The 14,314-nt window shown below is 55.2% G+C and overlaps 3 protein-coding genes across 6 annotated transcripts in view; 1 reads left to right on the top strand and 2 right to left on the bottom strand.

The window, feature by feature from the left end:
- atp1a3b (ATPase Na+/K+ transporting subunit alpha 3b) overlaps nt 1-3,257 on the bottom strand; it is a 27,281-nt gene extending 24,024 nt beyond the window's left edge. Inside the window, exon 1 of the mRNA XM_088620498.1 lies at nt 3,100-3,257. Coding sequence (XP_088476624.1) covers nt 3,100-3,105 — 6 coding nt within the window. The 5' untranslated portion in view covers nt 3,106-3,257. The remainder of the gene's footprint in view (nt 1-3,099) is intronic.
- LOC148640283 (uncharacterized) overlaps nt 1-14,289 on the top strand; it is a 16,476-nt gene extending 2,187 nt beyond the window's left edge. The window contains exons 1-4 of one of the 4 annotated variants that reach the window (XM_088620535.1): nt 1,474-3,786; nt 6,072-9,904; nt 9,999-10,265; nt 14,246-14,289. In XM_088620535.1, coding sequence (XP_088476661.1) covers nt 1,474-2,511 — 1,038 coding nt within the window. In that variant the 3' untranslated portion in view covers nt 2,512-3,786; nt 6,072-9,904; nt 9,999-10,265; nt 14,246-14,289. Of the gene's footprint in view, nt 1-1,473; nt 3,787-6,071; nt 9,905-9,998; nt 12,466-14,245 lie in introns of those variants that run through there. The other 3 variants (XR_015930543.1, XM_088620533.1, XM_088620534.1) reach the window with 3 other exon arrangements.
- Nucleotides 9,928-13,890, bottom strand: LOC148640284 (uncharacterized). Its single transcript, XM_088620549.1, has 5 exons — nt 13,769-13,890; nt 12,339-12,629; nt 11,475-11,592; nt 11,186-11,235; nt 9,928-10,458 (listed from the first exon to the last, which is right to left on the bottom strand). The coding sequence occupies exons 1-5, from the start codon at nt 13,821-13,823 to the stop codon at nt 10,439-10,441; spliced, it is 534 nt and encodes a 177-aa protein (XP_088476675.1). The 5' UTR covers nt 13,824-13,890; the 3' UTR covers nt 9,928-10,438.
- Nucleotides 14,290-14,314: the final 25 nt, after the last annotated feature.

A 14,314-nucleotide genomic window follows, 5' to 3' on the forward strand; every position in this document is an offset into this window, starting at 1 on the left:
CAGTGTGTTGTAGTATGGTACAGTATATACTACAGTTTACTATAGTGTGTCACAGTGTGTTGTAGTATGGTACAGTATATACTACAGTTCACTATAGTGTGTCACAGTGTTTTGCAGTATGTTATAGTACATACTACAGTTTACTATAGTGTGTCACAGTGTGTTGTAGTATGGTACAGTATATACTACAATTCACTATAGTGTGTCACAGTGTGCTGCAGTATGTTATAGTACATACTACAGTTTACTATAGTGTGTCACAGTGTGCTGCAGTATGTTACAGTATATACTACAGTTTACTATAGTGTGTCACAGTGTGCTGCAGTATGTTACAGTATATACTACAGTTTACTATAGTGTGTCACAGTGTGCTGCAGTATGTTACAGTATATACTACAGTTTACTATAGTGTGTCACAGTGTGCTGCAGTATGTTACAGTATATACTACAGTTTACTATAGTGTGTCACAGTGTGCTGCAGTATTTAACATGGCGATTATTTCTCTCCACGCGCTCGGCCCCGCCCCCTCTTTAACGCAGAACCCGAGTCCGGCGCGACTCCCCGCGCGGCCGCGACAGCGTGTCTGTGGACTCGGTCCGCGGCCATGATAGCTGCGAGAGCCGCCGCCGTGTCGTGTCGTGTCGTGTCGTGTCGCGATGCTCTGATCGTCGCGGAGCACCCGAGCTCGCCGGCGGCTCGCCAGCCTCCGGTCTGAGTCCAGCGGCGGGGACGCGTCCCGGGGCTCGGGGCTCGCTCCCCTCTCGGGTCACTCGGGTCACAGACAGACGGACAGTCCCGGGCGGGGCGCCACGCGCTCTGATCCCACTCCGGGCGCAGACTCGCGGCAGGTGGCGTGGGGAGTCCATCTTGAGGCAGCGGTGCGCCTGCGGGGGAGATGGCGGAACTCCTCTCCCTCTGTGTGCCTCCTATATCTCACTGTCTCCTCTCTCTCGCTCCGTTTCTCCTGTATCACTGTCTCCTCTCTCTCGCTCCGTTTCTCCTGTATCACTGTCTCCTCTCGCTCCGTTTCTCCTGTATCACTGTCTCCTCTCGCTCTGTTTCTCCTGTATCACTGTCTCCTCTCGCTCTGTTTCTCCTGTATCACTGTCTCCTCTCTCTCGCTCCGTTTCTCCTGTATCACTGTCTCCTCTCTCTCGCTCCGTTTCTCCTGTATCACTGTCTCCTCTCGCTCCGTTTCTCCTGTATCACTGTCTCCTCTCGCTCTGTTTCTCCTGTATCACTGTCTCCTCTCTCTCGCTCCGTTTCTCCTGTATCACTGTCTCCTCTCGCTCCGTTTCTCCTGTATCACTGTCTCCTCTCGCTCTGTTTCTCCTGTATCACTGTCTCCTCTCTCTCGCTCCGTTTCTCCTGTATCACTGTCTCCTCTCGCTCCGTTTCTCCTGTATCACTGTCTCCTCTCGCTCTGTTTCTCCTGTATCACTGTCTCCTCTCCTCTCTCTGCCTGTTCTATTATGGTGTCTCCTCTCTGTCCACACAGTGCCCAGTCCCTCTCTGTCCTCACAGTGCCCAGCCTCTCTCTCTCTGTCCACACAGTGCCCAGTCTCTCTCTCTCTCTCTGTCCGTCTGTCCACACAGTCCAATCTCTCTCTCTCTGTTTCTCCTGTATCACACTGTCTCCTCTCTGTCCTCACAGTGCCCAGTCTCTCTCTGTCCCTCTGCCCACACAGTGCCCGATCTCTCTGTCCCTCTGTCCACACAGTGCCCAGTCCCTCTCTGTCCTCACAGTGCCCAGCCTCTCTCTCTCTGTCCACACAGTGCCCAGTCTCTCTCTCTCTCTGGCCGTCTGTCCACACAGTCCAGTCTCTCTCTCTCTGTTTCTCCTGTATCACACTGTCTCCTCTCTGTCCTCACAGTGCCCAGTCTCTCTCTGTCCCTCTGCCCACACAGTGCCCGATCTCTCTGTCCCTCTGTCCACACAGTGCCCAGTCCCTCTCTGTCCTCACAGTGCCCAGCCTCTCTCTCTCTGTCCACACAGTGCCCAGTCTCTCTCTCTCTCTGTCCGTCTGTCCACACAGTCCAGTCTCTCTCTCTCTGTTTCTCCTGTATCACACTGTCTCCTCTCTGTCCTCACAGTGCCCAGTCTCTCTCTGTCCCTCTGCCCACACAGTGCCCGATCTCTCTGTCCCTCTGTCCACACAGTGCCCAGTCCCTCTCTGTCCTCACAGTGCCCAGCCTCTCTCTCTCTGTCCACACAGTGCCCAGTCTCTCTCTCTCTCTGTCCGTCTGTCCACACAGTCCAGTCTCTCTCTCTCTGTTTCTCCTGTATCACACTGTCTCCTCTCTGTCCTCACAGTGCCCAGTCTCTCTCTGTCCCTCTGCCCACACAGTGCCCGATCTCTCTGTCCCTCTGTCCTCACAGTGCCCAGTCCCTCTCTCTCTGTCCTCACAGTGTCCGGCCTCTCTGTCCGTCTGCGCACACAGGGGTCTGTCGCAGTGGGAGCCAGGTGTCCGGGAGTCACCTGACTGACCCGCCGGCACCGCAGTGCTGACGCAGCGGCAGGCTGGGGACGACCGCAGAGGACACGGGTCTGGGGTTCAAGCCCTGAGCCCCTGACCCCCAGGGTCCTGGCGTCCCCCCCGCACCCCCGAGGCGCAGAGGACACCGCGTCTCTGTCGCAGCGCAGACCCCCCCCCCGGCGGCTCCGGGGCCGAGCCACTGCGGCAGCCCGGGGGACAACCGCACCCCCGCAGCACCCCGTTCCGCACGGTCACCCCCAGACCCGGCGCTCAGGCGCGTCCGCACCCCGATAATCCCGGGAGCCGCCGGAGACGCAGCGCTGCCAGGCGGCTCCATCAGACGCTAATCTGACCTCCCAGCAGCGGGGGGGGCGGCGGCGGGGGGGGTTATCTTGCAGTTGGGGTCTCCGTGTTGTCTGGAGCCACGGTCACCGGCTCTGACGTGACCCGGGGACACAGCCGCAGTGAGCAGGCAAAGTCACCCGGGGGACAGAGGCGGGGACGGGGGACCCCCCCAGAGACGCGCGTCCTCCCGCACGGCAGCGGCGCAGGAGGAGGAGGAGGATGGAGATGAAGATGGCTCTGCGCGCTAATCGGGCGGAGACCACCAGGCGTCTTACCCCCATGCTGGCGCTGCGGGTCCGGGTGTCCGGATGTCCGGGTCTTTGCGGGGGCGGGGAGGGCGCTGCGGGGGTCGGCTCGGGGTTCGGGGCTCACAGGCGGCGAGGTGGAGCGCAGAGCGGCCGCAAGGGCATCAGGTCGCGGGCGGGGGCGAGGACGGGGGGCGCGCTGTCTCCGGCGCCGGGCGAGCTGGGTCGGTGCGAGTCGGACCCGGGGCTGCGGCTGTGTTCTGGTGCGGTGCGGTCTCCTCAAGGTGGAGATCGGGGACGGGTCAGCGCTGCCTCTTGCCTCCGCTCCGGTCGCCGTTGCCAGGCAGAATGAGCCGGTAACCAAGGTGCCTCCTCTCCCCGCCGCCGCTCACTGTGTCCCTCCGCTGCCGCAGTGCCGCCCTTCTTTCTCCCTCTCTCTGGTTTTTTCCCTCTCTCTCTCTCGCGTAGAGCGCTCCGCCTGCTCGGAAGAAGCGCCGGCCGGTGAGCAGCTCGCTCGCTCTGCGTGTGAGTAAGGCGCGCTTCCTCGTGCGGCCCCCTCCCCCACTGCCCCCCCCCGACCTGCTCATAAACATCCAGTCGCCACGCCCCGCTGCGCTCCTGGCCAATGCGACGGATGCAGAGCCCGCCCACGCACCGGAGGGGGCCCTGGTCCAATGGCCGTGAAGAGGCAGCCGAGACGGCCCAATCAGAGGCGAGGTGGGACCCGCCCCCTTTACTGCAGAATTCCGGGTCTGCCGAGGCAAGGCGCGCGCCCGAGCGCGCGGGATGAATGGGCGCGCTGCGGCGGCGCATAGTATCAGATCTATCAAGACGTGTCACGCTGGTTGGGGTTAGAGAATAGACCCACACTTTACACTTTAAATGTGCAAGATATTCTCCTCTGCCACAGATTCCTAACTCCTATCACCATCCTGATCTTCACACTGACACTCCTTCATCATCATCAGAGCTGTAGAGTCACTGTAGAGACACTCAGTCCAGCTCATCTGTATCTTCACACTAACACTCCTTCATCATCATCAGAGCTGGAGAGTCACTGTAGAGACACTCAGTCCAGCTCCTCTGTATCTTCACACTAACACTCCTTCATCATCATCAGAGCTGTAGAGTAACTGTAGAGACAGTCAGTCCAGCTCCTCTGTATCTTCACACTGACACTCCTTCATCATCATCATCAGAGCTGTAGAGACACTCAGTCCAGCTCATCTGCATCTTCACACTAACACTCCTTCATCATCATCATCATCAGAGCTGCAGAGTCACTGTAATCAAACAAAATTCTCAAAAATCCCCAGTTCCTGGTCTCTATGACAACAGCGGTCAGGTGACCCTGACCTTCTAGTCATCCTGTGCTGAGTCTGAAAAACGGAAAGAATGAGATAGAGATGAAGAGAGGGAGGGGTGGGGAAGGACTGAGTTACAGAGAGAGAGAGTTAGCCCATACTATACCATTTTATAACCAAATTATAACTTTACACACAGCGCCAGTGTGAGACACTGGATTCTAACTGTACACACACAGCGCCAGTGTGAGACACTGGATTCTAACTGTACACACACAGCGCCAGTGTGAGACACTGGATTCTAACTGTACACACACAGCGCCAGTGTGAGACACTGGATTCTAACTGTACACACACAGCGTCAGTGTGAGACACTGGATTCTAACTGTACACACACACAGCACCAGTGTGAGACACTGGATTCTAACTGTACACACACAGCGCCAGTGTGAGACACTGGATTCTAACTGTACACACACAGCGCCAGTGTGAGACACTGGATTCTAACTGTACACACACAGCACGAGTGAGAGACAGTAGATTCTAACTGTACACACACAGCGCCAGTGTGAGACAGTAGATTCTATCTGTACACACTGGTGCCGCTGCAGGTCTGGCCTGTGTTCCCAGTCTCTCACTGTCGCTGTCCGTTCAGCACCACAGCGCTCAACAGTGCAATGCAGGCAGGAGAGGAGGCTGGAGCCAGGATCCACTCTCCGAGAGTCAAGAGTGTGTGTGGGTCAGTATGTATATCCATATGTGTCCGTCTGTGTATCAGTGTGTGTGTTCATATTTACGGTGCATGTTAGCATGACTCTGTGTGTGTCAGTGTATGAGTTTGTGTGTCAGGCTGTTTGTGTCAGGGAGTATCACTGTTTCTCATGGTATGTTGGTGTGTGTTAGTGTGTTTCCAGGTGTTTGTGTCAGTATCCCTGTTTGCCATGGTGTGGCAGTTGTGTGTGCATCAGTGTGTGTAAGGTTGTGTGTGTGTGCTGAAATCTGTGGTAGTGAACAGAGCAGTCTGACACTGACACCGGACACACACCCAGAGAGACACCCTAGAGCTGTGGTACTGCACTCTGTGTGGAGACACGCACCCGGATGCATCGTCATGACGACGGGCTCTGGTCCTGCTCGGCCTGTCTCCTCACGTTGCCCTGACTGTGTGTCTGGGCTCGGGTCTGTCTCTCTGCACATCGCTGGCTCTGTGGCTGTGCCAGCGTGTGTTCTGAATTCTCAATGCGCAAAGTCAAGTCACAGACAATCCACTGGAATCGCAAATCTCTTTCAATAGATGTGCTTTCAGGCCTTGGGAAACATCATAGATAACCAATATCAATTTGTATTTAAAGACAACCATACTCTTAAACAACTTCTATTCATAGACACCTCAAATCGGTCAATCTTCATAGATCACCAAAATCGGTGAATATTTGTAGATCTTTAATATCTGTTGATGGCCATAGCTAATACATATCCATTCATATTCACTGTTAAACACTATAGATCTATATTCATAGATAATCAGAAAGTAAGTGTGTGTGTTTGACAGTGTCGGTCAGTGTGTGGGTGTGTGTTGGAGTATGTGATAGTGTGTCGGTCTGTGTGTAAGTGTGTGTGTTTGACAGTGTGTCTGACTGTATTGCTGAGTGAAGCTCCTCTCTCTGCATTAATAAAAAGTGCTTCTGTCTCTTTAAGGAGCACTCAGCCTTCACCAGCCAATCAGAGAGGAGATGCTGGGATGATGCTGTCCTTGGGAATGACCTTGCAGTGGGTTTAGGAAACAGAGAGATAATGGCAAGAGAGATCACAGAGAATCCCTCAGTCATAATCACACACAGTAGGACAGGGGACACAGTGAGAGAGAGGAGAGCACAGAGAATCACTCAGTATTAACCCCTCTCTCTCTCAGTGCAGCGTTAATGTACTGGAGTGTCCAGTCAGTGTGTCTGTATGAACCCCTCTCTCTCTCAGTGCAGCGTTAATGTACTGGAGTGTCCAGTCAGTGTGTCTGTATTAACCCCTCTCTCTCTCAGTGCAGCGTTAATGTACTGGAGTGTCCAGTCAGTGTGTCTGTATTAACCCCTCTCTCTCTCAGTGCAGTCTTAATGTACTGGAGTGTCCAGTGAGTCAGGATTTACTCTCTCTGTCCCAGTGGCCATCCTCTCCACTGTGCACTGCTCTCCTCCCCCTGTCCATCTCTCTGTTCCTTCTGTGAATGAAACTCGCGTGAAACCCTGCGTTTAATTTTAGTATCAGGACGTCAACCCCCTCTTCTCTCTGAGATGCTATTTCTATCCCTCCCTCTGTGGGGGAGGGCAGGAAGTCCTGAGGGAATGGTTGCCAGGCAACCCCCACTGTCATCAAGATCACGTGACTGGAGGTGACCCTGACAGCTGCCACGGTAATCTGTCAGTGTGATATCCCATAATCCTCCACACACTTGAAGACACTACACACTGATAGACACTGGGAGAGACTGAGAGATACTGGGAAACACCAGGAGACAACAGGAGACACTGAGATACACTAGGAGACACTGGGAGGCACTGAGACATGCTGAGAGTCACTGGGAGAGACTCGGAGATACTGAGAAACACCAGGACACACTGAGATGCGCTTAGAGAAACTGGGAGACACTAGATAACACTGAGGCACACTGGGAGATACTGGGAGACACTGGGGGAGAGTGGGAGATACTGGGAGACACTGGGGGAGAGTGGGAGGTAATGGGAGACACTGGGGGAGAGTGGGATTCAGGCCCAGAAATGTGTAAGCTACTTTGTGGCAGTGTCCATTGTAAAACGTGCTCTAGAAATCAAACTGAATTGAATTGAATTGTGAGAGATTAAGAGACTGGGAGACACTGGGAGAGACTGGGACACAGGGAGACACTGAGAGAGACTGGGCGACGCTGGGAGACACTGAGAGACACTGGAAGACACAGGGAGATACTAAGAGACACTCAGAGACACTGGAAAAGACTGGGAGACACAGAACCAGGGGACACTGAGAGACGCAGAACAGCTTAGAGATTGACATCATTATTGTCCTTCTGTGTCTCAGCTCAGTTAATTTTTCTAGGCAGTTTAACGGGCAAGATTGTAATAAATCATGATCAGCAGGTTCTTCAGAGCTCAGGGCAGCCAGCACCGGGCGCAGTGCGGACGGGGCGCTCTGATTGGTGCAGGGGCTTGGCATGTTGCCGGGCAGACTAGCCCTGCAGACAGGGATGTGGTTCCTTTCCGGTTGCCATGGAGGCTGAAGGTTGGGGACGACCAGTTTCCAAGGAAACGGCAGCTAGTGGCTGCATCACTCAGGGCATAGAGAGAGAGCAGATGGAGAGAGGAGATGGAGAGATGGAGAGGGAAGAGATGGAGAGATGGACAGATGGAGAGGGAAGAGATGGACAGATGGAGAAAGAGGAGATGAAGAGATGGAGAGAGAGGAGAGAGAGAGGAGAGGGAGAGATTGAGACAGAGGGGAAAGAGGGAAAGGGAGAGAGATGGAAAGAAAGAAAACAGAGAGGAGATAGAAGGACACCATCCCAGTCACTGACATAGACCAACACAGTCCTGTCTGCCAGAGAGGTACACACACTGGGGGTCTGTATACAGGTACCCCTGGGGTTCACTGTCACAGCCAGAGGAACACTTGTGAACAGAACCACAGTGTGTATCAGTGTGTGCATGAGTGTGTGCATCAGTGAGTGTATCAGTGTGCGTATCTGTGTGTATCAGTGGGTGTATATTAGTGTGTATCAGTGGGTGTGTGTATCAGTGGGTGTGTGTATCAGTGAGTGTGTGTATCAGTGGGTGTGTGTATCAGTGAGTGTGTGTATCAGTGGGTGTATACACACTGACATGCTGCACCAGTGTTTTAAATGGGTCCTTGTATCTCCTCTTTCTCTGCTCAGCAGTTTTTCTCTCCTCTGTCTGATCACAGGATCTCTGTTCTCCTGCCATGTCAAAGAGGAAGGAAGAGTCTCCTCTCTCTCTGTCTCCTCTCTCTCCTCCCTGTGCTTCTCTCTCCCTCTCTCTCAGTCTTCTCTTCCTCTGTCCCTCTCCTCACACACTCACGCCATCCTCTGAAGACACCACACAGCAGTGGTGATGTCATCTGTCACCTAGCAACAGCCCCCAGCCTCAACAACACCCCCCGCCCAGAGAGGGGATATGACTAAAGCTCATGGCCGGAAAATGTGATCCTGCCTGAGTCACACTGCGTGTGTGTTTGTGTGTGTCAGTGTGTGTGTCCTTGTGTGCGCACCAGTGTGTGTGTCCGTGTGTGCGTGTCAGTGCGTGTGTTCGTTTGTGTCCGTGAGAGTGTGTGAAGACAACACTGAGACACTAAGATCGCACACTCAGTCTGAGTTTTAATGCACGTGGTAAAAACTGTACTGCGCTTTTACCCTGATCTCACTGTGAGTTACTGCATTGTACAGTGCTTTTACCCTGATCTCACTGTGAGTTACTGCATTGTACAGTGCTTTTACCCTGATCTCACTGTGAGTTACTGCATTGAACAGTGCTTTTACCCTGATCTCACTGTGAGTTACTGCATTGTACAGTGCTTTTACCCTGATCTCACTGTGAGTTACTGCATTGTACAGTGCTTTTACCCTGATCTTACTGTGAGTTACTGCATTGTACTGCGCTTTTACCCTGATCTCACTGTGAGTTACTGCATTGTACTGCGCTTTTACCCTGATCTTACTGTGAGTTACTGCATTGTACAGTGCTTTTACCCTGATCTCACTGTGAGTTACTGCATTGAACAGTGCTTTTACCCTGATCTCACTGTGAGTTACTGCATTGTACTGCGCTTTTACCCTGATCTTACTGTGAGTTACTGCATTGTACAGCGCTTTTACCCTGATCTCACTGTGAGTTACTGCATTGTACAGTGCTTTTACCCTGATCTCACTGTGAATTACTGCGTTGTACAGTGCTTTTACCCTGATCTTACTGTGAGTTACCGCAGTGTAAATGTAGTCTTGCGCTTGAGCAATGCCTTTTAAATGTTGCCTTGTTGTACGGGATTGTATTATGATGCTGTTGTATCATTGTCGTATGCGCTATGAGCTCTTGTGCAAAAAAAGTCTCACGAGGGAAATAAAAGTTCATTCAATTCACTGTAAAGCTTGAGCTGAGATTGAGATTGTACACTGATTCTGCCATTTTGCACCAGATCAGGATATCAGAAGGGTGGTATAAGGTCTCTCCCTCCTTGAGTGCTCTCTCCCTCCCTGCCAGTATTTTTCCTAAGCGCGCCTGGCTGGCCACGGCCGTCACAGGAGAGGGAGGTGAGGACAGTGTGTGTTGGCACGAGTCCAGGAGAGCCCTGCAGGAACCGCAGAGGAAACACACCCTTCCGCTCTCTGCCGTTTCCTGTTCGCGCGGTGAAGCCACGCTCCAGGTCTCCCTCTGCTGGCTGGTCTGCCGCGCTGCAGGCCCCGGGAGGGAACACCGCCATCTCCCGGCCAAGCGGAGGAACTACACACGTCATCATTACGGCTCTCATTCGTCCCAGTAAAGGATCCCGAAACGTCATGAAAATTGTTCGCACTTTAATTTGATCTTTTATCTAATTTTATCTTTGATTTTTTTTCCCACTTGGACACAGGAGAGGCTCAGGAAACCGGAGAAAGGAAGGCGCAGACCTGCAGGGTCCACACTGGCTGGGAGCAGCCTTGACCCGGTCAGATTCCAGGCGCTGGGCGGGGCCTGGTCAGGACTCGAACCGGAGCCCTCTGGGGAAAACCATGCTGGTGCCTGTGGACCAGTAGGAGGCCCACCCTTCTCTCTGGTCCAGAATTTCCAACCCAGTATGGTGACCAGGGAGGTGCTGTCCTTCAGACCAAGTGTTAATCCAATATCCTGTGTCTCCCAGGTGAGGCTGCTATGTGTGTGTCTCCCAGGTGGGGCTGTGTGTCTCCCAGGTGGGGCTGTGTGTGTCTCCCAGGTGGGGTTGTGTGTCTCCCAGGTGGGGCTGTGTGTGTCTCCCAGGTGGGGCTTCACTTGAGTGTTATTGTTGCTCCAGACTGGACACACTGACACACGATGTCACTCCTCCATCACAAACCCTGCAGGAGAGGACAGGATGATGTCAGTGCAAAGGAGTCACAGGGGAGGAGGTCATACTGCAGCCCGATGAGATCAAATTCTCAGTTTAGAGAGAGAGGTGGAAATGAGCCCAGACACACCTGCCAGCCAGAACTCCAGGGGACAGCAGCCTGGCCCACTACACCACCCAGTGTTGCTTTCATACAAGCCTTGCTGCTGCAAGCCCTGGAGTGGATCAGCCTGCTGTGGACTGGGAGTCTGTGACAACACAGTAAAACCTGGAGTGGATCAGTCTGCTGTGGACTGGGAGTCTGTGACAACACAGTAAAACCTGGAGTGGATCAGCCTGCTGTGGACTGGGAGTCTGTGACAACACAGTAAAACCTGGAGTGGATCAGCCTGCTGTGGACTGGGAGTCTGTGACAACACAGTAAAACCTGGAGTGGATCAGCCTCCTGTGGACTGGGAGACTGTGACAACACAGTAAAACCTGGAGTGGATCAGCCTGCTGTGGACTGGGAGTCTGTGACAACACAGTAAAACCTGGAGTGGATCAGCCTGCTGTGGACTGGGAGTCTGTGACAATACAGTAAAACCTGGAGTGGATCAGCCTGCTGTGGACTGGGAGTCTGTGACAATACAGTAAAACCTGGAGTGGATCAGCCTGCTGTGGACTGGGAGTCTGGGTGTCCAGCCGTGAATCTGACAGACACAGTGGAGGGGCGAGAGGAAGGGCAGTGAACTCACGCTTCTCGTACTCGTCGCGCCGGGAGACGAAGGGCTGACTCTGCCGGACTCTGCAGAGACACGACACCGGATTCAAGAGGCAGGATTTCGGATCTGCCGTATGCAACAGGTGTATTGGAATGCTTGCTCACTCAGCTGGACCCAGTAACAGCAGAGAACAGGAATAGACAAATGACAAATGACTAACAGACATGGACAACAGAGTGAGACAACAGACGATATAATCCAGCAGAGTCAGCGGCCCGGTCCACTGCACTCGGGCCAGCAGGGAGGAGGGGGTCGGACTGACCTGTAGCGCTTGAAGCCGAAGTACGAGCCCAGGAAGGCGCCCACGATGAGGAGGGTCAGCACTCCGGCCATGATGGGGAACAGGGGCACTGCAGGGCGTGGGCTGGAGCTGGACACAGCTACACGCAGACACACAGTGAGAGGACAGCACTGGACACTGAGGACACAGCTACACGCAGACACACAGTGAGAGGACAGCACTGGACACTGAGGACACAGCACTGGACACTGAGGACACAGCTACACGCAGACACACAGTGAGAGGACAGCACTGGACACTGAGGACACTGCACTGGACACTGAGGACACAGCTACACGCAGACACACAGTGAGAGGACAGCACTGGACACTGAGGACACAGCTACACGCAGACACACAGTGAGAGGACAGCACTGGACACTGAGGACACAGCTCCACGCAAACACACAGTGAGAGGACAGCACTGGACACTGAGGACACAGCTCCACGCAAACACACAGTGAGAGGACAGCACTGGACACTGAGGACACAGCTACACGCAAACACACAGTGAGAGGACAGCACTGGACACTGAGGACACAGCTCCACGCAAACACACAGTGAGAGGACAGCACTGGACACTGAGGACACAGCTACTCGCAAACACACAGTGCGAGGACAGCACTGGACACTGTGGACACCGCACTGGAGGCTGAGGACACAGCTACACACAAACACACAGTGAGAGGACAGCACTGGACACTGAGGACACAGCTACATGCAAACACACAGTGAGAGGACAGCACTGGACACTGAGGACACACTGAGGCTCCGGTGTGCTCCTGGTCTAGGAGGTGGACAGGGAGAGAGGTCAGGACAGGGCTGCAGGACACCGGGCTTCACTCACGCCGGACGCTCAGCTGCAGGCTGGGGCTGGTCTCCGTGCCGGACGCGCTGGACACCACGCACTGGTAGGAGCCGCTGTCGGACAGCAGGGCGGCGCTGAAGGCCAGCGTGCTGTTGTCCTGGGAGAAGGTCACTCTGCCGTCGGGGGACAGAGGCTGGCCGTCCTTCAGCCACAGCCTGGACACCACGGGACCCGGGGCCAGGCAGTGCAGGCTGACGGGCTGCGACACGGCGGGGGGCTCGGGGGGGCTCTGGACCAGCCGCACCCCGGGGACCCTCTCTGACGAGGGGGCTGGGGCAGGAGGGCGGAGACAGAGACTCGTTAACCAATCAGTGCAGGCGGTCGGGGGGAGCGGGAATGAGGCCCTGCCTGTCTGGAGGAGCTCAGGGAATCTCCAGGAATCCCTCTGGAGGTCGGGAGAGCCCTACGTGGCCCTAGTTTTTTGGGGGACCCAGGCAAGTTCATGGACGGGGGGGCCCCACGAGATCCTGGAATCAGCTCCAGGCACAACCGCCCTCCGCGGCTCGGAGCAAGCACAGGACCGAGGACTGTCACTGGACACGTCTTCATCAGCCCTCAGGAGCCCAGAGCAGGGGCACAGAGGCCACAGGGACAGTGCGAACAGAAACACTAACAGCGATGAATAGCGACGCACAGAAAGAACTCTGAGGTGAAGTAAGAAACGGAAAGACGAGAGCACTCCGCCACCAGGCCAGGTCCGCAAGCCTGCGCCGAAGGGAAGGTTTCTAGAAATCGATCCGCCTGGATTTCTGACCAGCAAAATCCCCAATCGCATCCTCACACGACAGCAGCTGACCCACGGCCTGAGGGACCCCCCCATGATGACCAGTCCACTGACCCACGGCCTGAGGGACCCCTGTGATGGCCAGTCCGCTGACCTACAGCATGACGGACCCTCGTGATGGCCAGTCCGCTGACCTACCGCTGACCCACGGTCTGAGGGACCCTCGTGATGACCAGTCCGCTGACCCACAGCCTGAGGGACCCCCGTGGTGGCCAGTCCACTGATCCGGTCTCAGGGCTGACCAGGTGTGATTAATCTCTCTGCTGTCTCTAGGGCAGAGAGACACTGCAATCTACACAAACCCCCAGTGTGCTGGACAGCCTGTGCTGGACGTCCACTGTCATGCTCTTATTTGGCCCGGCGGCACTGATCTTTGGCCAGGGGACCCACAGGCCTGTGTGCAATCGCAGGACACGTGTCAACGTCTAGTGAGACACCCCCAGCAGTCTCCTGTCTGCCTTCACTGGCTGCAGGGACCTGACGGCTCAGGACCACAGGAATACAAACGACGACATCAGCCTGAGGGACCCCTCTGACGGCGTCTGTGTGCAGACCCAGGGGCGGCCTCAGCCCCCCGCGCCCAGGCTGGCCCAGCCTCACCGCGAGCCGAGCGGAAACTCCTTACCTGTCAGGAGCACAGCCAGAGCCAGGGTCCGGATCGCTGGGAGAGCGCCGCTCATGTTCCCCCTCGGAGTCCCGGAGTCCCGGAGTCCGTCTGCCTGTTCCTGCTGTCTGAGCGCAATAAAGAGCGACCTTTAACCCCAGACACCGACACCCTGGCACACAGCGAGGAGCGACCTTTACCCCCAGACAGCGACACCCTGGCACACAGCGAGGAGCGACCTTTACTCCACGTTTACTGCGGCACTGCCTCTCCTCCACAGCCCTCACACACACTGCCACACCCCGCTGGGCGCGTCAAAACACACAGTACTTCAGTCCCTCCCTGAGACTCTCCCCCAACCACCGCCAGACAGGCTCCCCCTGGTGGACAGTGAGCGCACACACAGGCTCCCCCTGGTGGACAGTGAGCGCACACACAGGCTCCCCCTGGTGGACACTGAGCACCCAGACATCCATCCACAGAGTATCCATTTTCCAGCCTCCAGATAACAGTCATCCGCTGACTCAGAAAGCCACTGCCTCCTGCTGGACAACTGTCTTCCCACAG

This window comes from Lepisosteus platostomus, chromosome 26 (assembly GCF_059453375.1).
Source record: "Lepisosteus platostomus isolate fLepPlt1 chromosome 26, fLepPlt1.hap1, whole genome shotgun sequence".
Taxonomy (NCBI): Eukaryota; Metazoa; Chordata; class Actinopteri; order Semionotiformes; family Lepisosteidae; genus Lepisosteus; species Lepisosteus platostomus.